Here is a 26248-nt window from a genome sequence, read left to right as displayed (position 1 = left end):
GACACAGAGTGGCGGTGAGACCTGGTAGCTTGCGCAAAATATCAAAGATATGGTTAAGTCGAATATCACAGCCACTCTGCTCATCTCTTGGATTATCTCCCGAGGTACAGAGAGTGCAGCACTGAGAAGTGATGGTATGTGTTAAGCCCTGTAGATACCAAAGGGAAATGTTGGTTGAGGGCTGGGAAACTCTTAGGGTGCATATAATACTGTATACTACTTGCAAACACAAAGTAATTAGGGTTATTATGCCCTAACAGGATTACTGAAGATTATTTTTAACAACTAACCTGGTGTTTATGGACACTTTTGAGATGTACCCTGTCCTTGAAAAATTTGCATTGTCTGTATTAGTTTGTCCTCCATACTATTAGGTTGATCTGTGTTGATTTTGTGTACACAGCATTAATTTTCTTGCTAAATTTGATTCTTTATGAGGACTAAGATGTATTTTCTAGACGACTATATTCAGTTTCGGTGAAATCCCGCTGGCCTGAGGGGTTAACAGACATTCTGTATTAACCTCTAAACTACTGTTACCTTATTTCTACAATCAGGTGATCTTATTTTACATAGGAGAAACTTTACTAGCCAGAGGGTATTGGTACAGCATTCACTGACCCCTTCAGCATGATGGACATTACCTCAGCTGAAGCTATGAGCAGCATAAAAGTACGTCATCGGAGTGACAGAGTAATGAGGTTATTAATTCTGAATCTTGTGAAAATGTACGAAAAAATATTTTAATTCACTCATGAATTCTTCTTCTTCTTACGATGACGTTCTTGAACCTTGGACCTTCTATGTCAAGATGAAGTTACTGTACTTTGATTATAAAAACTCTGTCGTTGTGATGGGGCTCGAAACACGCCCCATCAACCCTTTCAGCGTCTTTACACCTGTTTTAATATTATTCCTGCTGTATATGACAGAGTCTGTTCTACTTATGAAAAAAATGTTTCATATTGAACTGCTTATCCCTCACTACTACTACTACTACTACTACTACTATGACTACTACTATTATTACTACCACTACTACTACTACTACTACTTCCAGATGATTATACCAAAGTTAGAAGAGACAGTTAAATTGGAGTTACTAATTAAGGGTATATCAAACAGCTCTAGTTAAAAAAAAAAATAGGCTGAGCTATGTCTTCTCGATTTTACACGAATAAATTAAAACGATATAATCTGATTCAACGATTTAGAACTCGAACACCAACCCTTTGCTACGCCATGTGTACATATAAATTTCTCTATGCCAACTCTGTAATCTGTGCAAGTGACTGCCACAGCAAACACGAAACTCCATAAATATCTTAAGATTATTATTTTCTTTACCAGGTTACTAACACACGAATTTACTTAACTGTAGCAGAACCCTTCGTTGTGTATGTAACCTCTCCAATTCAGAAAGGCTCATTTAAGCTGAGTGAAGTCGCCTTTAGATAACACAGATCTAGAAAATCATCATCGTATTGATATAGCTAATCGTCATTTTACTTCCATTATACCATTCCTAACACATAAGGTACATTGTTTACATTCACAGTTTGGACAAAGTTCTCTTTATACCTCAGCAATAATTTCTTAATGTTTAGTCACCGTACTCCTGCACTGAGCAATGACTCTGCTTTCTACATGGCATGCCATACCATTGCACTGAAATTATCTGTCTGTGTTTTACTAGGAATTGGGCAGACGCATTTCTGCAGCTAATTTTATTTCCCTTGTAAAGACAGCTACGAAGAGAAGTGATAAGCCAGATCAACTCCATTCAGTTAAATGTTATGTAAGATGACCTGTTTAACCTCCGTCACATATACATATCATATTATTAGGAATTAATTATCATTTTTACTCACGTCTAACGAGCTTAAAACTTTCGCTGAATTCATCACACAGATTTGCTTCTTGTCACCACTGCTACTTTAATGACACCAGGTAATGTACACAGAAGCTAATATACAATGTGCATACGTAATTATGACGGGTATACAGCATCTGACTGTACACACACACACACACACACACACACACACACACACACACACACACACACACACACACACACACACACACGCTTCTCTGCCGGATTTCTGCATTGCATGAATTAGACTACTGTGTAGGCATTTTTACTGTTTCATGTTTACACAGGTCTGATTACTGGTTATATTCCAAACACACTTTCTCAACATACAGCACATTCTTCACTGATTATTATCTTCAGACTCGAAAACGCAGTGTCCAAGTATCTCATGCTGTACATAAATGAAAAAAAAGAAAATCTTCCGTTCTTGCCTGTAAAATAGCCTTGTATTGACTGTTTCTGCCACTGAGATACTTGGAGCGAGCTGCGAGGTGATGAAGTATGGGCCAAGTTTAAGTGAATGAAGTATACCATGAATGGGTTAATGATGCCGTAATAACACTCATGATTCATTTTACTGAAGTAAATCATCTAGCTGGAATAGAATAATAGAGTTGTCTCCACCAAGTTGATTAAATCAATACAAAGGTACTTTAAAATGTAATATATTTTTCTTCTGTATGGTGGTAGATGGTGGCGGCCATCATCCACTCGCTTGGCATAGTGCTGCTTGCTTCTTCCTTCGCCATTATCATTACTTTTCTGTGTCTGCTCTCCTTTCCTCCTATTTCTTCCATCTTTCTTCTCATTTTGTATTACTTTTTCCTTTTCAGGTGGCTTTACAATGAGTGACAAGACTAATGGTTTCCTGTAAGCCAGGAAACCATTTACAGTACTGGGTGGTAACCATATAACCAACCCATACGTGTTCCCTACGTGTCAACAAGTGGGTTGGCGGAGGTTTATTGCCCCTCCCTGTAATAATTAACTAACTAAATGACCAACGGCCACCCCTTGTGGGATTATGGCGTCGCTAAGCACCCTGGGCAGAGCAAGGCTGGTGCTGCGTCCACCCAGATGCTAAACCTCTTCATGTTTCCCCACACCTTGCACAGGGGAAGGACTCTGGGGCGACTCTGACAAGGCACTGTCAGTCACAGGGGGTTGTTAGTTCGCTACACGGTGTATGTATTAAACTATACCTCTAGGACGGCCTATAGAAGAAGTCAATTACCTGTGGTCGACGTGTCTGCCTGCAAGGCATACGAGGGTTGAACAACAACAACAACAACAACAACAACAACATCAGGGAAAGAAATACAAAAAACCTACTCCTACAACATTTAGACAACTCTACAGTGGTAAATAATGGTCATTCCTGTGTCAACACTACACTCGCTTATACCACTTCAGCCTCACAATGTTAAGTCGTGTCAACACTTGCAACTTGCTGGCGTCACCCGAATTCACTGGTACATTAGCACTGCAATACCACAAGAGACTCACCTTACCGTAGGGTGTCAGACCAGCCGTGTTCGGGGCAACCCCATCTGACTTCGCGCTCTCAGCCCTGAGGAAGAGGAAGAGCTTAAAGCAGGACAAAGATGTGGTGTGGGTGCAGGGAGAACAAGGGTGTAGGAAGGGTGTAGGGAGGACAAGGGTGTGAGAAGGGTGTAGGGGGTACAAGGGTGTAGGAAAGGTGTAGAGAAGATGAGAATGTTAAGGGTACAGAGAGGGAGGAAGGAGTAATGAGAATGTTAAGGGTACACAGAGGGAGGAAGGAGTAATGAGAATGTTAAGGGTACACAGAGGGAGGAAGGAGTAATGAGAATGTTAAGGGTACAGAGAGGGAGGAAGAAGTAATGAGAATGTTGAGGGTACACAGAGGGAGGAAGGAGTAATGAAGATAAACTAGGGAAAAAACGGCGAGGGAGAGAGAGGGCAGATTAATAATAATGAGGAGGTGTCTGGGGGACGAAGGATAACGAGAAGAGGGCGAGGAAGTGAGGTAAAGACTGGAAAGGCTTATATTATGAGATAAGAAGAAATCATAACACTAAGACAGATCAACGATAATTCACAGTCAGTGGCTTGATGAAAACTGTATAAGGAAGAAAAGTATATGATGATAGTAATGATGCTGATATTGCAATAACGCCACGAAATGTAGGTGCGGTAAAAACTTGTTCCTTTTGCTTGACCTGGTGAGACAGCCATTAAAATGTGCATTAGCTGTGATGGAAGACATTGATGAACAGTGATAAGTGGCATGAAAAGCACATAACACTGAAATTACATGAAGTAATATCGTCGTTACGTGTATTCAACTTAAATTATTAAATGGATTAGAGATATCTCATGAATTAGGCAAATGATATCGCTTAGGTTCAGTGATGGATTGAAATTTACTTGTTGGTCAAATTCTGTGAGGGGGTTTAAGGGCCAGTTTCAGTCTCATTCCTTTCATCCATTCCCAACATGGGTAGCACTGATGCAGACCAAACTATCTGTTTCACGATCGTCATATGATTAAGGTTTGCTGACTCTCAAGCCAAGTCACAAAATATGAGAACAGCATAAACACGGACAATCTATCTATCTATCTATTGCCAGACGCCTCAATCCCGTTTGGGGTGGCCACAAACAAAACGCCTCCAAGTCACCCTGTCCCCCGCCATTTCACTACCTTCCTCCCAACTTACACCCCCCTCTCTCATATACCTCTCCACCCCATCCCTCCATCTCATCCTCGGCCTCCCCCTCCCTCTTCCCCCCTCCACCTCACTCACATACACTCTCTTCGTCAGTCTTTCACCCTCCATCCTCTCCACATGGCCAAACCACCTCAGTGTGTTCCTCATAACGCTTCCTATCACATCCACATCCACACCACAACGCTCCTTTATATCCTCATTCGTCAGCCTGTCTCTCCATGTGATTCCACAGGCTTCTCTTAAATAACTCATTTACAATATTCTCACTCTTGACTTGTGTCCTTCCAACAATGTCCAAGCTTCATTTCCATACGTTAGAGTTGGTATCACAATACTGTCATGTAGTAACTTTTTCACTTCCATGCTCTCTTCCCCGTATCTTATCACTGCTTTCAAAGAACCAGCAACCTTTCTTCCTATCTGTACCCTTTCAAGCACTTCACCCTCCAAACCTCCATCCTTACTCATCACACTACCCAAGTACTTAAACGTACTCACATTTTCCAATTCCTCACCATCCAACCTCGCTGTACATTCACGGACTTCACCTCTCTCAAAGACCATCACTTTACTCTTCCCTACATTCACCTTTAGATTCCGTTTCTTACAAACTCTCCCAAATTCATCCATCAAGCCTTGCAGCTCCCCTTCGTCTTCATTCAACGACACAGTATCATCTGCAAACAACAGTACAGAGAGTTTCCAAACACTATCCTCTCTCACCAGGGCCACTCCAACATCCACTACCCTACCTTGTACCTCTTTTATTACCCTATCCATGTACAGATTGAACAACCATGGAGACATGACACATCCCTGTTTCAACCCAACCTTCAAAGAGAATAATTCACTTAGTTCACCATCCACACTCACTGCAGCCTTAGCACCATCATACATACTCTTCACGGCATTCGACAACTTCCCATCTACTCCATATATTCTTAATACTTTCCACAATCCTTGTCTATCCACCCTGTCATATGCTTTCTCCAAATCCATGAAAGCCGCATACAACTTCTTTCCCTTCTCTAGAAACTTTTCCACTAAAGATCTAAGAATGAATATCTGATCTACACAACTTCTTCCCTTCCTAAAGCCTCCCTGTTCTTCTCCAACTAATTCCTCTGTTCTTTCTCTAACTCTGTCAATAAGTATCCTACCATAAACTTTTCCTATTATACTAAGAAGATAAATGCCCCTATGATTACCACACACTTCTTTTTCCCCTTTTCCTTTGTACAAGAGAATAATTATACCTGACTTCCAATCCTCCGGGACTCTACCTTCCTCCCACGCCAATCTACACATCTTCCACATCCATTCTACTACAATCTCTCCCCCATGCTTCAGCATTTCACCACACACTCCATCAATTCCTGGGGCTTTCCCCAATTTAACTTTCTTCATTGCTTCCATAACTTCTATCCTACTGATTTCTTCCTGTCTTCTCACCTCCCTCCTTCTCCCAGCCATTCCCCAGCCACTTATACTCGCATTACTTCCATCCTGTATGGTCAACAATTCCTTAAAGTGTTCTCTCCATCTGCTCACTTTTTCTCCCTTCTCCACTAGTAATCTACCATTTTTATCTTTCACTCCCCTGCTAACCTCACTTCCACCCTGTCTTACTCTCTTCACCTCTTTCCAGAACATTTCTTACAGTCCCTCCACTTTACACTCAAGTTCCTTCCAAATTCCTTATCCACTCTCTTCTTACTCTCTCTTACTAATCTTTTCACCTCTCTCTTTCTTTCTACATATAACTCTCTCTTCCGCCTCTCAACTTCTTCCATCTGCTGTTCCTCTAAATTTCCTCTGTTGACTAATATTCCAAACTCAGAAGAGCTTGGTACTTTCCTCAGATATCAGATAATTAGGATATGATACATTAAGAAGAAGTGAAACTGACATGTCCAGAAAATACAGTTTGAATATATAAAAGGTATTAATAACTAACGAAACGTATAGCAGCGAAAAAAAAAAAAAAGACAATTTTGATATACCTCAGAATGTGACCGTATCCACATCTGAAACTGAAGCACTCAACAACGTGTATGACAGTCATGGGTGGAAACAATGTGTCTAATCCCCAAGTCATATAGTCACCCCACCACACCCATGACGGAGCTTGGACCACTCACCAGGGTGTGTGACAGTCGTGGGTGAGGGTGATGTATCTAACGCCCAGGTCATACAGTGACCTCAGCACCCCCATGCTGCCGGCCAGCCCGTGACCTCCCTCCACCCCCACCAGGCTGGCCACTGTCCCGCGCTCAAACAACGCCACCACCTCTGAAACACCACCAGGTTTTAGTTATTAATTGTAATTCACAGCAACACAACAATAAAGCGACATAATACACTGACTTCTTCACTGTCTGAGAAATAGACACTTCAGTGATGAGTGTAAGCTGACACACAATACTTCACTGATATAATTTTTTATTAGCATAAATTCCAGTTATGTCTTGGTCAATTAGCATAAATTACGGATATTCAGAAGGCATTCATATATGCAAAAAAATGTGATTGTGTCCTGTGGAATAGTGTGAGTTTGATTTTATCACATAAAAAAAAAAAAAACACTAAGGAAGTGCAACATCCTCGTCCACCAACTTGTCTACCGGCCGAATGTTTGAGTTTTGCTCTGTGTTCTTGACCATCCACAAATTATACTCTAAACTGAATTACGTCATTCTCACATAAGCTATAGCCCATCCTTCTAGTTTGGTTCAAATCGAATCAAAACTATTCGAAATTAATTGGTTTGTCCAGTGACCTTTATCCTGGAACTTTCTCTGTGACTTTGATTACTGAGTGATTGTTGCCAAATCGAATCTTTTACTCCTTGTTTTACCTAAACCATGCCAATTAGTTTAGGTTATATTGGACAAAGCTATTTAATTTGACGGTGCCATGTTGCCTTAGCTTTTGACCTATTACACTCGTAAACAATACATCATCCTGTCGACTGACCCTCAGCCCATCCAGCAATCTCAGTCTAAATCAGAGCACAGCAGTTTTGTTTGGTTCACACACGGACACACATGGACCGAAATTTGACTTTGCTCTGCATCCATCACGTTTGGCTGATTCATTCCCAATATGAATCCCTTCGTTGTTGCCTGCATTTAAAGCTTCCACCGACTTCAATACAAACGAGATCAGAACTGTTTGAGTTATTTCATGTGACTTTTGACTGTTCACAAAACTGAATCCATTTATTCTTACAATATCTCCAGCCATTACACAAAGTATGATCTAAGTCAGACAAAAACTATTTAAGTCGGCCTCGTCCTGTGACCTTGGCTTATAATCTATCGTTCTCTGAGACAAAAGTTTAACTCCTTGGCTGATCTCAACCCATCCACCATTTTTCTTTTTCAATGATGTGTCCCCGACTTTGGGCATAGGCTTAACAGATCGCTTTTTGAGGTCCATTAGTACTCCTAATTACCATACACCTTCACTTCGGCGCTAACACCCACCGTCCATACTGAATTAGGCTATATGCTAGGGGGATATTATACAGGAATGGTGTACTGATATTAGCGTGGGTATTTTCAGATCACGTCAGAGGATCTTTGGTAGATCAATAAAAACTATGTTAACGAAATTCAAATACAGCAAGGAGTTCCCTGCTCCAGCCGGGATGCAAGCCTGCCCCATGTCAGATCAAAATGGTTAGTCACGTTAACACTCAGGCATACAATTTAGGCTCTGGTATTGCCATGTGACCTTGACCTATGACTGAGTTCCCAAAACTGGATAACATGATTCCTCTCTCTCTCTCTCTCTCTCTCTCTCTCTCTCTCTCTCTCTCTCTCTCTCTCTCTCTCTCTCTCTCTCTCCATTTAACCCTTGCCCCAAGTTTTAGTTATATTGAAAAGAAAATGGTTCAACTGATAATGCTAGGTCAACGTCTGACCTAACACTATGGTCCTGCCCTTTGCCCTACTTTTCTAAAAAACTTCCTCATGGACTATCCATTAATCCTTCCATCAAGTCTGCTTAAATCAGAAGAATACAGTTATTTTACACACACACACACACACACACACACACACACACACACACACACCAGAACATGACACTCTCTCATACTCCGCTAGCGCGGGTGTAATATTAGCACTTTTTGAGATTGTGACAGCTCTGAAATGACAAAGCTGAGATTAGAGAAGGAAAACTTATTCTCACAAAACGGATATGTTTAGGAAATGGAAGGGCAGCGTCATGGTAGCGGCACCGCTGACCGAAGCCACCAGGTGGGTCAGTGAATACAGCAGGTGATGACCGTACCTGACTAGAACTTGTAGCTGCCTAGAGGCCAAGTGGAAATTGTCCGTAGGATATATCATTTGGATAATACTGTTTGGCTGTTGATTGGTCAAACTACAGATGAAATTAATTATGTAAGCACTAGTACATAAGCCTATCTTCTCATTAGTTATATATATATATATATATATATATATATATATATATATATATATATATATATATATATATATATATATATAGATATATATAGATATATATATATATAGATATATATATATATATATATATATATATATATATATATATATATATATTAATAATCCAAGATTCTAAACATTACCATATCTACTGTTTTCATAAACACTGTGTTCTGTTCCCGTACTATGTCAGTCTCCTATTCCAAGTATTTTCTTATTATTCTTCAGACATAATCTCTCTCTTCGTTTGTCCTTAATGTCTTTTTAGTCTCTAACTTCCTGCATCATCCCTTGTCATCTTCCATGATTTGTTTACTATTTCCTACATCCTCCTAGCTTTCCTGTTGACTCCTCCATCCTCTCTCGTCCCACACACACTCCAGTTCTTGGTGCCCATCACACCCGCTCTCAATCCCTGTGTGAGGCTCTTAACAGCATTTGAATGAACTACTACACATTGGCGGTGGTGAGGTACGACGTGTGGCTACTGTTGCTATACTGTTCCATACTCAAAATACTCCTCACTGATCTATGATAACTTACTTAGAAAATGTCCAGACAACAGGATTGAATGAACAACCCGAATCTATCTCGACAAAATCTTGGTCAGCTATGCGACCATGACCATATTTCTCTCGACCAGCTCGTCTGTTTGCCTCCTATCCTCATCGTCTTTACTTGCCTGCCTGATTGCATCATCATCTCTGCCCACCTACTGGCTCCTCAGCCTATGTTTGTCTGCTCATTGGCTCACCTGTTGAGGATCGCGCTAGAACAGTATTTCCAGCGCTGGCCGCCACCATTCTCTTGACAACATCCACCTGCTCCAGCAGCACCTGCACCGAGTTCAGGTACTGAGCCTCGCACGGAACCCGCACCGACCAGAACTGAGGGTAGCATGACAATGAATATATGTTAACTCGGTACATGATCATTAGAAATATATGCAGTACCCACACTGACCTGAAGAGAGAGGAACAAATTATTGTAAGAGAGGGCACAGTAAGGACAATATACTGTACAATCAAAGACACAACTATCTTCCCAAAGTCTGATGAATATATTGCGAAAAAATCGAACCATTTGAAACGCGCACTAACAGAGATAGGGTTTTCAATGCATTTCGCCAGGTGTAAGTTTTCTTTGGACGGAACTGGGAAGACAGTTATGTGTTTGATTATATACGGCAATCACCCCGAACAGAAATTAGGGTAACATGATATATCGGTGCTACAGGCGGCACAGCGCATGTATAATGACGGTAATTTATATGGTTAAGTTTGCAGTGAGCTACACTGTAATAATTCAGTATCAGTGCGCCGCAAAACAGGATAAACTACGTATTTTTAATGTTGTTCGTAGGATAAATGGTGGCTGCAACAAACAGCACAATTCACTATTTGTACAGTACTATGCAGCATATGTGTGGCAGCCACAAACCATCACAGGAAATGCACAACGAATTTGATGCACTCAGATTATTTCGTTGTTCCCTTGACGTAGTGTTAAGTGTTACTGGTAAGTGATATCGCTCGTAAGTGTTATATATTGTTATAAGTTTCATATATTGTTAGAATTTTTTTCACTTTAAAAAGTTTGTTAAAACTTTCTACGACTTAAAAACACTGCTAATTATGTCCAATGCACCATGACTACACAAATTTATAACGAATGCTGTCTTTTGAAATACATAAGTCAAGGAAACTATCTTCATTATAGGTAATCCATCTTTGTCCGGAAAGATCACGTGGTGTACACACGAAAAGCAAGATTATAAACAGTGAGTATGTTAAGCAGATGTCTACTGCTCACTATCAGGAGAATATTAGTAGGAAAAAGTTGGCATACGACGACCAAAGAGAGTTTGATGGACACTGACAGAGGAATAGGCATATGGGAGCAAGCTGAACTACCCACAGTATCACTAGAACTTAAAAAAAAAACAAAACAAAAAACAGTAAAAACGGATTCGCGTTGAGAGGGTACTCACTGTATTATCACCAGCTTTCAGCCAACCTCGACATAATCATCTCAGCTGATCTATGAAATGCCAGTGACTGATATATATTGAACGATTTAAGCATTCATGGTAAACGACAGAGGTAAAATGTGTGGGCATTCGCCATGAGGCGCTTAGCCGTGGTGCTCATCTCCGTATTGTAGGTTTTTGAGCCTGTGACGGATTGTTCACCCAATATCCTGGGATACAAGACCACCCTTATTATCCAGGTTACCACAGTTACCTCCCTCTAGGTGTTGCCCGAGGCACTTATATTCCTTACCAACCCGTGAAGGGTAGATGGACACCTAAGTCGAGTGACGCCAGCTGCCCTCACCAGGGTTCAAACTCGCGGACTAATGGCCAGCATCTTTGCAGTCAGGAGCTCTGACCACCCAGCCACCGCTCCGTGCCGTATTAGGATTGCAAACGATTGTACAAAACACATATAAAAGTCGTATGACAAATAATTTAATCCTTGCCAGAGTTTCCACTGATGTGCTTGTGTAACACAGACAGGCAGGACAACAGACTTTTCCTTTATGTATTTCGTGAACACTGAAAATGTTAAGTCATGTTCAGATAAAATGCTCATGTTACAATCTTGTCCCGAGGTATGTGTGCAAGTTTCAGCTGAGAGTTGTTATTTATCACTGGGTAGGCAGTACAAACGGCACATCAAAGTGATGATGCATAGTCATGTTGTAGTAGTATTTAGTATGTAAACTTCTAGTTATCAACACACCCATATTGTACACAGCAGGGACAAATTAACTGGGAGTATTGCTGATATTTTTGCTTACAAATACATTCGCTGTAGGAAAACCTTTCCTGATGGAGGACAACAAGTTAGCTTGAAAAAAAAAAAAAAAAAAAAGGACCTATCACGATGAGAAGATTCTTAAAATAGCTGCTGCGAATCGACCATACTTCACTAATTACTTTGATACGTCTCTCTCTCTCTCTCTCTCTCTCTCTCTCTCTCTCTCTCTCTCTATATATATATATATATATATATATATATATATATATATATATATATATATATATATCAGCCGTTGAGTGTCCACTGCAGAACCGGCCTATCCCAACTGAAGTGGGGACGATACAGCCTATGTATCTCTACCAAGTATCTTAGGCTGTCTGGTAGAGATTGTATGTAGGGTGAGAAGTGTTTGCGTGATTGTAGTGTTGGAGTGGCTTTGGATGTGTGTGTAGTCTGTGAACCAAATGTAATCGGCCCACACAACTGACTGGGTGCAAGCATACTGTACAGTACGCGACACTAGTTCAACCACAGCACCCCTTATGTTCGCCAAAGCAGTTCGTGGCCAGGTGAAAACTCCAAAAGTTTATTACCCTGGTGGGGCGCGAACCATCGTTCTCCCATGTACGAAAACGCACATTTTACCACTACCACAGATGCTCCATATATATATATATATATATATATATATATATATATATATATATATATATATATATATATATATATATATATGTATAGATAGATAGATAGATAGATATGTAGAACTACATATTATATAGATAGATAGATAAATAGATAGATAGAAGCAGGGAGTCAGATGATGAGAGGTGTTGTGTCTGCGAGAATCGAGCAATGCTAAACATGCTTACACCGAGGAAAGCTGACGACAGCGACCAGTAAGGAGATGATGCAATTAGCTGTCAGCAGTCCTCTCGTGAACAAAGACCTAGTCCATCCACGAGGAACACACGTGACACACCCCTGCTACACCAGAATTTAGGAAAGAGAGCTCAGATGGAGATTAGCCACAGAAGAGGCAAGAGAGAAGTAGACAGGGCTCAGAGGAGACAGGTGACGGGAGAAGGGCTTGGCAATTTGAGATAGAGAGACAGATAGCGAGACAGGGAGGTAGCTACCCGGGACTTATACTCGTTCCGTGTGAGAGACTTGTTAATATTTCCAAGACAAATAAAAATAGTCCCATACTATTCTTTACCTCTCCTGTCACTACATGACATTTGGTAGCAGCGAACGTATACGAACCTCGTCTACGAATCAACATTAAATTCCTACAAAATATCAAGATTGAAAACAAGAATATCTCTCTCTCAATCAACAACACAACCAGCTCCTGACGCTTCTCTCCATCCAGCCCCCTCCGTCTCCCAGATCATCATGCTGATGCAGAGGTCAAGAGATCACACGACGCCTTGCAAGTAGTTTAACAAAATATTGATACAATATTGCAATTTCTACGACGAATCAGCGAACTACAACCATCTACAATCAACTACAATTAACAACTCTACGTCGTCTGTATAATCTTCTACACGCACCTACAAGAAGCGGCAGTCTTCATCCTACAACGAGTAAATCACAAGAAAAAAGGACCAAGAATACATCAAGAATGAAAGAAAACAAACAAACAAACAAACGAAGAGTGAGAGACGACTCACAACTCATAACCACCAGACCTCACCCTCCTCTCTCTGCTACATCCACCCAACCCCCACCGCTTACGCAGGTGTGAAGAGGTCAAGACACGCAGCAAAACACCAAGTCCATATTCACAACTCGTCTTACTCACCCGTCTTCACTCAAGTTACTCATCGCTACTCATTCACTCACCACAGCTACCAGTGTGGGAAGCCGACGTCACCATGTGCTGAGACGACAACACGCCAATCAACCCGCGAAGGACAACGCTATCACCACGTGCAACACCACTCACACCATTTCCCACCACGGTAAAAATTAGTGAGTTACATAGTTACTTCATTTATACAATACACAGTGATAGACAATAAGCTTCTGCACAAACATATAAAACGTACTGTATAGTTACAACTTAAATTCATATACCTACTTCAATTATCTTCATAATTCAATCATTAAATACTTGCACCAACAATAAATATTCTACACAGTATATATTCATTCATTTATTATAACATTTATTTACTACCAACGAGTGTTACCATTTATACCTACATAAAATACGTGTTTCATATATACAACTATACATTATTACATCTACAAAGTAATAAAGAAAATATACAATCACAGTTACTCAGTGAGCAATTAAAAGAACTGTATTAAACATTTATTAATTAAAGCTACCTAGTGGAAACAGATAAATTAACTTACGAAAAAAAAAAAAAATGGCCAACACAAATGCCGTTAGCAAGAGTGAACATCTTCAACACAATCGTGAAGACAATGATTTCCACACAGTGCTGACACACATATTACTCACGATAGGTACAGGTGAACAACAAATCAGTGTGTATAGTTAATACTGTATATAGTGTATATATTTTTTATATAAAATAACAAAATATGGGAGTATATAATATCATTTTATAGTATCTGTGCAATATAAACTAAACTTTAAAAAAGTATCCCAAGGAAATTAGCCAGTAATTATGCAACCATGAACAACATGGAAAAAGCGTACACAAGCAAAGAGAAACAAACTATAGAAAATCAATACATACAAAAAAAAAAAGAAAAAAAAAGAAAGAAAGAAAAAGTAAGAAAGAAATAAGAGAAATAGAGTAAGATCACATAACAAACAAATGAAAATAAGTGTAAGTGTTACTACATATGCCAAAATACCACATAAACTACAAACAAAAAAGCAAATTGTTGTCTCCACAAACAAGTGGCATGGCACATCATCACTATCATCGACCGCAGCATATGTTAGGACTGCAGTTATTACAATTATGTTACTCCATATTACAATTATGTAACTACAAACAATACTACAAACAATATGTACCATTTCTGTAACAGTTACATTAACAAGATGTAACTTTTATGTAACTTTAACTACAATTATGTAACTACAAACGATATGTAACAATTATGTAACGACAAACGATTGCATTATGTTACACTAACTACAATTATGTACCTACAAACGATATGTAACAATTATGTAACGACAAAACAGTTGCATTTAACAAGATGTAACTTTTATGTAACTTTAACTACAATTATGTAACTACAAACGATATGTAACAATTATGTAACGACAAACGATTGCATTATGTTACACTAACTACAATTATGTACCTACAAACGATATGTAACAATTATGTAACGACAAAACAGTTGCATTTAACAAGATGTAACTTTTATGTAACTTTAACTACAATTATAAGGCCAAGACACTTATGTAATAGTTGCATTAACAAAATGTAACTACAGTTATAAGGCCAACACAATTATGCATTACCACAATATTGTGTAACAATTCATAAAATATTACAATTATGTATTACCACAATGTTAGTACAATATTATAAGTCATACAATTATAGCACAATTCTGTATTACCAGTATCATCATACAAGTTAGGTGAAATATTAGACATTACTAAAGTGATAACTCAAATATGTAATGTATAACCTAGCAGTATTACCATTGCACAATTATATGCGTACGTCTGTTGTACATGCACGTCTTACAAAGTGTTATACAACAATCATTGCATTTATTCAAATATGTATACAACTTATTTAAAATGTAATATTACTGAATAATCACTATTTACTATGAATATTATATGTATACAATATTCATACAATTATGTTACTTTTACAATATTATATATTTCACTTAATTAGCTTATAAGTTCATTATAATGTGTATACTGTATAGTATGTATTAATATGTTAGGACTATTAAATGTCGATGGTACGCCATTTTTGCGCGGCCGAGCAGTATGTAGAACTACATATTATATAGATAGATAGATAAATAGATAGATAGAAGCAGGGAGTCAGATGATGAGAGGTGTTGTGTCTGCGAGAATCGAGCAATGCTAAACATGCTTACACTGAGGAAAGCTGACGACAGCGGCCAGTAAGGAGATGATGCAATTAGCTGTCAGCAGTCCTCTCGTGAACAAAGACCTAGTCCATCCACGAGGAACACACGTGACACACCCCTGCTACACCAGAATTTAGGAAAGAGAGCTCAGACGGAGATTAGCCACAGAAGAGAGAAGTAGACAGGCCTCAGAGGAGACAGGTGACGGGAGAAGGGCTTGGCAATTTGAGATAGAGAGATAGATAGCGAGACAGGGAGGTAGCTACCCGGGACTTATACTCGTCCGTGTGAGAGACTTGTTAATATTTCCAAGACAAATAAAAATAGTCCCATACTATTCTTTACCTCTCCTGTTATTACATGACAGATGGATAGATCGGTTGCTAAACAGATTTTATAGAAAAATAGACAGACTATGCATATACATATAAGGATACATAATAACGTCAGTCTATATATGTGTGTTGGATTAGTAGGAATTTGAGTGGACGTAATCATGAGAAAGGGAGTGGAAAATTAATAATATCTATCTATCTATCTATCTATCTATATATATATATATATATATATATATATATATATATATATATATATATGGAGCCCCTGTGGTATAGAGGTAAAGTATGTGTTTTCGTACACTGAAGAACGAGGGTTCGTTACCCCCCAGGGTAATATAATTTGGGAGCGTTCTTCCGGCCACGTACTTCATTGGCGGACATATGGGGTGCTGTGGTTGAACTAGTGTCGTATATTGTAAAGTTTGCTTGCACCCAGTCGGCTTGCACCGCCCGATTACATTTGGTTCAGAGACTACACACACATCCAAAGTCACTCCAACACTACAATTACACTTACAAGCACTTCTCACCCTACATACAATCTCTACCAGACAGCCTAAGCCACTTGGTAGAGATACATTGGCTGTATCGTCCCCACTTCGGTCGGGATAGGCCGGTCCTGCAGTGGACACTCAAACGGCTGATGAGATTATATATATATATATATATATATATATATATATATATATATATATATATATATATATATATATATATATATATATATAGCTGTAATAACATCTTGCCGTAAAGCATCCTCATCTGTGTTGACTCAACCCGCACACCACTGCAGGCCTAAAAGATGTGCTGCACTCACGTAGCCTAATTAAAGGCTTTTCCATCGGATCCACACACACCGACCTTCTGCAACGTAGGTGGTACTGGATTTAAACTCTTCCAGTGACGATGGTTGAGGGCGCATTACTGTGCTACGTTACTACAGCAGCAGACAACTTTATCCAGAAAAAAAAAAAAAAAGTACGCATACATTGTAACACCCGTACCCACCGACTGGTTTTAGGGCCAGATATTTGAATTTGTCTTGTGACCTTCACCTTTCACATACTGTTCTCAAAATTCAATATATTTTTTTCCTTACTAAATGTTTAACCTTCAACCAAACCTGGTTCAGTCAGAAAAAAAACTAGTTATCTAATCTGCCCAGTGACTTTAAGATTTGAACTTTTCCAGTGACCTTGACCCTTGCCTAACTGTTGTATATAGCAACTCTTTACCCTTGTTTTAACTTGAATCACTGCACAAAGTTTAGTCAAGACCAGATAGAAACTGCCTCAGTTGACCTTGGCGACCTTGACATGTAATTGTTCTATAATACAAGAGGTCCGTCTATTTAGCGATACTCAACTCATCCACCAAAGATAATCCAGATCAGATCAATACTGCTTAGTTTGCTTACATAAAAACGCACAGATTCACCTTACTCTATGACCTTGATCTTTGACTAAACGTTTTCAAAACTAAACCTTTCGTCGTTGGAAGGCTTTTAACCTTACCACAAAATCAATACTCTTCAGATCAAATCAGTCCCTCTTTAATTGGCCTTGATCTTTGACCTTGGCCTTTGACCTTCCCTCGTGATCTCGTTCTTCGGCTGATTGTTCTCAAAATTGAATACATTTATTCTATCTATCTATCTATCTGTCTATTGCCAGACTCCTTAATCTCGTAGGGGATGGCCACAAACAAACAGCTTCCATGTCGCCCTGTCCCCCGCCATTCCACTGCCCTGCTCCAAGTCCACACCCCCCTCACTCGTATACCTCTCCACCCCATCTATCTGTCTCAATCCTTAGCCTCCCCCGCCCTCTCCCCCCCTCCACCTCACTCACATACACTCTCCTCATCAGTCTCTCACTCTCCATCCTCTCCACATGGCCAAATCACCTCAGTGTGTCTCTCCCAACGTTTCGTATCACATCCACATCCCCACCACAACGTTCCTTCACTTCCTCATTTATCAGTCTGTCCCTCCGTGTAGCTACACATGCTTCTCTCAAATAACTCATTTCCATTGCTGTCACTCTTGACTTGTGTCCCTCCAATAAGGTCCAAGCTTCACTTACATTAGAGCTGGTATCACAATTCTGCCATGCAGCAAATTTTTCACTTCCATGCTCACTTCCCTGTTTCTTATTACTATTTTCAAAGATCCAGCAACCTTTCTTCCTTGCTGAACACTTTGAAGCACTTCACCCTCTAAACTTCCATCCTTACTCATCACACTACCCAAGTACTTAAACGCACTCACATTTTCCATTTCCTTCTCATCCAACCTCACTGTACATTCAGTGACTTCATTTCTCTTGAAGACCATAACTTTACTCTTTCCTACGTTCACCTTTAGATTCCATTTCTTACACACTCTGCCAGACTCATTCACCAAGCCTTATATTAATCTCTGCCACAAAATTTGATGCATATCGGTTAAAAACTGATTAAGGGAACTTGCCCTGTGACATAGAGCAATGACATTAGATTCTCAAAAATAATTTGTGAACTACTTGGGGGACCCTCTACCCTTCTGCCAATATTTTTTGTGCTTTTACTTTTATTAAACGTACACGCATACAAGTCGACATTTGACCTTCCCCTTTGACCTTGACCTTTCTGTGGTTATTTTCATAATTATGTCAATTCACCCATGCTTTACCCCCAGATCTTCCCCCAAGTTTGTTCTAAATTAGACAAAAACTATCTAAGGTGATTTTGCTAGTCAACATTTGGCCTGGCCTAGTAAGACCATCTGTTAAAAAAATATAACAAGTTACCCTTCTACTCTTCTACCAGGTTTGGTTAATATAAGATAAAACTTTTGGAGTTATCTTGTTGACACACACACACACACACACACACACACACACACACACACACACACACACACACACACACACACACACTTACACGCTGCTATAAGCGTAGCACCTGCTCTCGCTTTGGGAGTGCAGATGTAAGAAGTGAAGCTGCTTATTATATGTACCTGTATGTGTAATGCGTTGACAATGTCTGAGATGGATCAGATACTAGCAATTAACTAGTGCAGCTATCTGGTATCATAACCGTATATTGCAGTGTGAGCCACCAAGGTGGCTTGGAGTATACTGCAATGTGGGTCACCATGGTGGTTCTGTGACTCAAGTAAGCCACATCCGGCAGGACTCACCTGGGCGGCCACTTGGCCTTTTCGAAGCCGTGGCAGATCAGTATGCGAGGAGGGAGTGGTTCGCCAGGGGTCCTCGTTGGTCAGGTCTCTGGACAGGTTGAATGACTCAAGTTTGCTGTGCAACAGTTGGCGAAGGTTCCATGGAAGTTCGTTGTGGCTGACGGGGATAAACAAACATCACACAATAGTAGATTGACAGATGTTTTAGCGAATGTCAAACTTCAGCGTCTCACTACAATATTAACCACAGAATACTGGAAATTTATATTCAGTTATTTATGGTATCAATGTTTCGTAACATTGTAGCAACTTCACTTGCGATAATGCCGTAAAATCATGTGATTAAAACCTGGCCTTTGCAGTTATGAGCAAGTTGGTAAAATACTCTGTTCCGTGGCATAATGTAGATCTTAACATGATCAATTAGATTAACTACTGACTGCGAATGTTACCTCTCCATCTGCTAATAATTGCCTCTGACAGAGAGAGAGAGAGAGAGAGAGAGATTGAGATGAGAGTAATCCTGTTTCTAATCCAGCTGTGTATTCTCTCATCAGGAGTGTATGGATTCAACACTAGGCTTCTTTGTCAAAATATATATAGGGGGAGCGGGCAGTCGCATTCCATAAGTTGTATTATGTATGCAATAAACCCCGAGGGACTTGTATGCCTGGTTTCGGAAAGTATAGACGTATGGTGGTGTGCTCTCTACTCTAGCTTCTTAGGGCTGCCCCACTGGCATTATTATTATTATCTTTTGATTTTGTTTTACCCTGCTGGTGTTGCAAAGTTTACCTAGTTTCTCATCTTCCTTCCCTCCCTGTTAGTACGGTACAGTAGGAGTCTGTATTTTGTCCTTAGAATGCCTTTGCCTCCTGCCTACGGAGGGTCCCCACCCACTGATCGTTCTGGGTGCATGGACACATGGTTGGGTCTGCTTGGGGTAGGTTGAGAGGGTAATCTCAACCATAATTTTTTCCCTGGGTTTATTGTTCTTTGCTAATCTTCTCTTTCTTTACACTTCCCTCAAGAGGGGGAGGTAGTTATTATGATGGGCACACCTGTAACTTCTATCTCCTTCGGGAGGGAGGTGCACCTGATGACAGTATGAATGTTGACTGGACTGCCACCAGACTGACAGACGCCAGATTTGTACCCCGCTCGATGTACCTGCTGAGAATGCCTACATTGTTTTATTACATGCTCTTGGTTTAACTCCCATGCTCACTCTCAGTCCTTTAGTCACAAAGATGATGATGGCTGTGGTGGTGAGGTTAAAAAAAAAAAAAAATAGAAAAAGAAAATTGCAAAGGAAAACCTTGTAGTCAAAACTGTAAACTCGTCCCAGGTTAATGATTAGCTTAAACTGCACAAGTTCCACTGTTTCGGGTCAAGCTGAAAATTCCACATTCGATGAATTCCTGCAAGGGTGTTACCACCGGAATAGACCTCATGGTTCTGGTGGAGGCGGAGAACATCGTACATGAACTTCCTCAGTAGGTCATAGAAATCTGGCTTATTACATGATTCACGGAAGGAAAGTGGACGACGTCCGCCACAGTTGTCTTGACTTTTGACAAGTTTCTCTCTCTGCACATACTACAGTTGGTTATGAAATTGTTAACGTAAGGCTACACATATCCCTAACCCTCTTCATTGTTCACACTGTCAGCTGTATGAACATAATGAAAAGTCTTGTCGGGCTTCCCAACAATGTGTGGCAAGTGTGCAGCTCGTGGTCATAATGCTGAACTCTGCATGTCAGAAAGTGTGTTGCTATCATTGCTAGGGTACTCACACCACTTCCACGAGGGATTGTCCCAAGTGGAAGGAGGAGAAAGAGGTCTGCATGGTGAAAGCTACAAAGGGCATCTCCTATTTAGAAGCTAGGAAGTACAGGTGTTGCATGCAACTCCTTCGCCAAACACAGTACCTCCTATGTTTTGACAGTGATGTCTTGTCCTGTGTTGTGCTCTGGTGAGACGCACACTGACCCTGTCCCTGTTACTTATACCTCTCGCTCTGTGTCAACATCTCAGCCTCCTGTACATTCCAAGTTACTCACTGACATCCCTCTCGCTGCTTCATACTCTCACGCTGCTGATGAAGCCTAGTCATTATGGTCTAAAGTGAAGTCAGACAACTCAGATAGCTTCAATCAACCAATCCTTAAAAAAAAAAAAAAAAAGTCCCATCTTCATGTGCATCCTCCTGCAAGAACGAGGGAGAGAAAAGTTAGCCCTTCCTCGGGGAAGCCTGAGAGCCTTATTAATGATGATCATATGGAGTTTTCCATCAGCAAGCACCACGATAAGTCCCCAGGTATTCACTCATCTGCTGGCAGGTGGCATAAAACGACTAAGCAGAGTAACCTGCCTCGTAAAGCTTAAAACGTCACTTTTACTGTTACAATATAACTGTACGACTCTTGGTAATAAATTACACAATAAAACAATCACGCCATCCATTCACAGATCAGAAATTATTTGTTTACAGAAGACGCGACTGGTGGATCACCCTGATCCTCCACAGTTCAAACATTACCACTGATATAGAAGATATGATGCTCACGTAGTTGCCATATACACACACAAAGCAGAACAAAGAAAGGAAATAGTTCTGAATATTATTCTGGAAACTATCGCTTGCAGAGTAAAATTTAATATCACGCATCTGTCTATTTGCTCTCTGAACTGTCCGCCAGACGGCCCCAGTAACGGTGGTGTTTTAGGTTCAGTTTTTGACCACCTTCCAGGAAATAAGTTAGTTTTGGTCAACTTCAACGCCAGTCACTATCAGTGGGGTAGCTTGAGGACTTATGGCTGTGGAGAACAGGTAGATGACCTAATACTTTTTTATGCAATAAAGAAGGAACCAAAGGACAGGAGCCTGCAAGATTGTTCCTACCAAGAAAAAATAAGAACAAGATAACAGTGCGCCAAGTTCAAGATCCGTTCATATCGAGATGCCTGGACACACTGCGTTTGAAAGACTGGAGATCATAGGCAGTAGGAAATACAGACAGAGGGGGACGGTTCCAGAGTTGACCTGTTGCATACATGAAGGACTAGGAGTAACAGTTAACTCTTGCATTAGAAAGTTGGACAGAAAAGGGAATGTAGTTTGTTGTTAGGCGGGTGTTAAACGCCCGCCATAGTGGTGGAGGGATGCGAGCAGGCAGTTCAGAGGAGCAGTGACCACTGACCTAGCGAAAGAAAAGAGATAAAGATACAACAGTGCGGCGAAGAGACAGAGGTTTAAGGGAGCGAGTAATAGAAGGAAAGTTAATGAGAAGGAAAGCCTTGGACTCCACCTTATTAACAAGAGCTGTACTGTATGTGGGGAGCCTCCCCACACATGAGAGTTGTACTCTACACAGCGGCGAAAAAATAAAAATGTATAAAGTCAACAACTGTGCGGGGAATGAAGTCGGTTTAGCACAGCTAATCTCTTGAAAGCAGTTTTTAAAAGAGATGTAATATGATCTTTCCAAGATTCATCCTGAGACAGTGAAACCCCAAGCATGTTTAGAGATGTTGCAGGATTGAGATGAATATTGTTAAAAAGTAAAGGATACTCCTGCAGAGGATCTTGCTGGGTTGAAAAATGTATGAACTTTTTTTTTTAAATAACAGAACAAAGGAAGGAAAAATAAATGAATTAAAAAAAAAAAACTATTCCATACACCAGATTGCCGGTGTCCTCTGTTCATAAAGTATCTGTAACAGTTCGACTTGAACAGCTCCAGGTTGAAGTTTTGAGGGAAACAACTCTGGGGAAGCGAGTTCCAGAGAGATGCAGTTCGGGGAATGAAAGACTTTTAATAGGAAGAAGTTCTGCAATTTGTCTGAGTGACATTCCAGTCATGAGCTCTACCAGATGCCCATGTAGCACGGGGGAAAGCATGGAAAGGTGGCACAATGGACGCAACTTACTCTGAGCATTTGTTATAAAAATATCTGTATAATAATGCAAGGGAAGCAACATTCCTTCTTACTTGTAGGGAAGGTAGTTTATTAGTAATAGCAGGATTATTGATAATCCTAACAGCTTTGTTCTGAATTTTGTCTAGTCGTTTTAATACAACCTCTCCACATCCATTCCACAAGGGTGAGCAGTATTCAAGCTGAAAGCACACATGACTCTTATAAATTATAGCTAACTCTGTACAATCATCCAAGTTTCTTTGAGGTGGTTTTAGCAAGTGATCTGACATGAGAGGTCCAGCTGAAGGCATTGTTAAGTGAGACACCGTGAATTCCAATAATTTTGGAGATGCGAATATTTGTACCATTGGAGGTAATATACGAATCTGGCAATACCTGTCTATTGGTAGATTGTACACATTTAGTTTTACTAGCATTAAATGAGACAATGTTGTTTTGTCCCCATTCACTGATTTTAGATAAGTCTTGATTTATGGAGATGGCTGTGCTAAGTTGAGCGTTAGAGATATCAGACTTTGTAAACAGGTGTCTGAGTGTGAATGAACTATGAAGTGTTGAGTCATCTGCATAAGAATGGATGGGATTGTGGGTGATAGATAAGAGATCATTAACATGAAGCAGGAACAGGGCTGGCGCAAGAACTGATCCCTGCGGCACGCCAGCGTTAATTGAGTGGAAATTGGAATATACATCATCTACTTTTACTCTTATTTTTCTGTTGCTGAGATATGAGGAAATCAAAGGGACAAAAGACATTAGTCCATAGCAAGGGAGTTTTAGGGAACGGTGACATACTCTGTCGAAAGCTTTAAAATATCAAGGGCTACTGCATGAGTTTCTCCATGTAGGTCGATTGATTGATGGATGATATGAGTCAGGAGACTGAGTATGTCAAAGGTCGATCTTTCGTGGCAAACACCATACTGTCTGTCACTAATTACGCTGTTGGATTCAAGAAATTTAACAGTGTACTTATTAATTAAAATTTCAAAATATACCTTACCAAGAGAAGAAGTGACGGCTATTGGTCTGTAATCAGAGGGGTCAGAGGAACTTCCTTTCTTTGGAATTCGGTGGATATTGGCTTCTTTCCAGGAATTAGGGAATGAAGAAGTATGTATGATTTAGGAAGAACAGAGGCAAGTTCTGGGGAACACTTTTTCAAAACAATTGGCGGAATTCCATCTGGGCCTGGAGATTTATTGGTAGGTAAATTGTCTAGAATGGATTTTACGAATCTTGTCTGTATTTTAAGTGGAACAATTTCGGGAAAGTTCTAGTACTGAGACGTTCTGGCTGGCTTCCTTTATGGTAGAATTTCTGGCAAATGTACTGGCAAAGATATCTGCTTTCCCACGCGGGTCATATGTAATGTTGCCATCTGAAGATTTTAGTGGGGGAATGGATGATGACTTGTTAAAGTTATTATTGAAAAAACTGAGAGTTTATCAGAATATTCTATTGTCATTAGGGTTTTAAGTAGTTTTGATGCTTGCTTTTGAAGAAAGTTTGATTTAGATAGATTTATTACAGCTTTTGCATATGGTTTCTAGCAATTTTAAATTGAAAGAGTGATTCAGATGTTTTTTATTTTAAGTAAGAGTTATATGCTAATGACTTTTGGGCTATTGCTCTGGCACAGGTGCTATCAAACCATTTTGGAGAGTTCGATCTTTTAGTGAACTGTTGACTCGGTATAAATAAATCAATACCAGCTAGTATTAAGTCGCAAATGTGGGACTGGGTAGAATTGGCATCACTAGAGAAGAAAGACTGCCATGGAATGTCATCAAGATAATTTCTAAATCCATCCCAGTTTGCCCTATCAAAGTGCCATCGGGTCACCCTGACAGGTTCAGAACGGGGAGGTGTGGGAGGGTTAACTAATGAGGCTTTGATGAGATTGTGGTCAGAGGATCCAAGTGGAGACAATACCTCTATCCTGTATTGATCTGGATTATTTGTCAGGAATTGATCCAAGAGATAGGCATTATGGTCAGGATTATCTGGTATTCTGGTTGGTTACTTTCCAGCTGCGTGAGATTAAATGATTCTGCAAACAGCTCACACTCTAGACCAGCATCGTCAATCCTGGCAGAATGCAATAACCATTCAACTGAGTTTTTGATACATTAAATACAATAAGATTACCTTTACCCTCATCAAAGATATGAGCCAAGTCAGACATTAGGTGTGCCATAGCCTCATCCCTTGTTTGTTGGGATGGATGCTACAGGAAGCAAATGGAAAGGAGAAGGGTGGATCATCAGCATATGAGTGGATAGGGTTAGATGTACAGCTTAAAAGGTCAGTGATGAATAAAAGGAAGAGAGCTGGTGATAGGAAAGAGCCCTGAGGAACACCATTATCGATAGCTCTCGAAGAACGGTGGCCGTCTACAGCAGCAGCTATAGAACGACCAGAAAGGAAGCTAGAGATGAAGGCTCAAATAGAAAGATAGAAATCATAAGACGGCAGTTTGTAAGTTTAGAATTTCCCCATACTCGATCGAAATCCTTTGAGATGCCAAATGCAATGGCAAAGCTCTTGCCAAAGTCCAAAAAGGAGGACGACCAGGACTCTGAAAGGTAGGTGAGAAGATCGCCAGTGGAGCATCCCTGACGGAACCTATACAAGCGATCTGAAAGGAGGTTGTACTTTGAAAGGTACTTAATTTTTTTTTTTGTTAAGAAGAGACTCAAAAACATTTGAAATACAGGATGTTAAAGCAACTGGACAATGCTTAGAGTGTTGGGAATGATCACATTTCTTTAGGACAGGCTGAATGAGAGCAAACTTCCAGCAAGAAGGAAAGCTACAAGTTGAAAGGCAAAGGCGAAAAAGTTTACCTAGGCACGGTGTAAGCTCAGTTATTAAGGACAACAGG

At 40.1% G+C, this 26248-nt stretch overlaps 1 protein-coding gene across 1 annotated transcript in view; it reads right to left on the bottom strand.

Moving 5' to 3' along the window:
• LOC145398384 (dipeptidase 2-like) overlaps window positions 1–26248 on the bottom strand; it is a 94932-nt gene that overhangs the window by 43470 nt on the left and 25214 nt on the right. Inside the window, exons 2-5 of the mRNA XM_080271261.1 lie at window positions 19415–19571; window positions 9823–9955; window positions 6732–6882; window positions 3383–3446 (exon numbers count right to left, since the gene is read on the bottom strand). Coding sequence (XP_080127387.1) covers window positions 3383–3446; window positions 6732–6882; window positions 9823–9955; window positions 19415–19571 — 505 coding nt within the window. The remainder of the gene's footprint in view (window positions 1–3382; window positions 3447–6731; window positions 6883–9822; window positions 9956–19414; window positions 19572–26248) is intronic.

The sequence above is a fragment of the Coenobita brevimanus genome, chromosome 45 (genome assembly GCF_032717465.1).
Source record: "Coenobita brevimanus isolate Jiangsu-jjx chromosome 45, ASM3271746v2, whole genome shotgun sequence".
Classification (NCBI taxonomy): domain Eukaryota; kingdom Metazoa; phylum Arthropoda; class Malacostraca; order Decapoda; family Coenobitidae; genus Coenobita; species Coenobita brevimanus.
The sequence above is the reverse complement of the archived record's forward strand: the minus strand, read 5'-3'. Positions and strand labels throughout refer to the sequence as shown.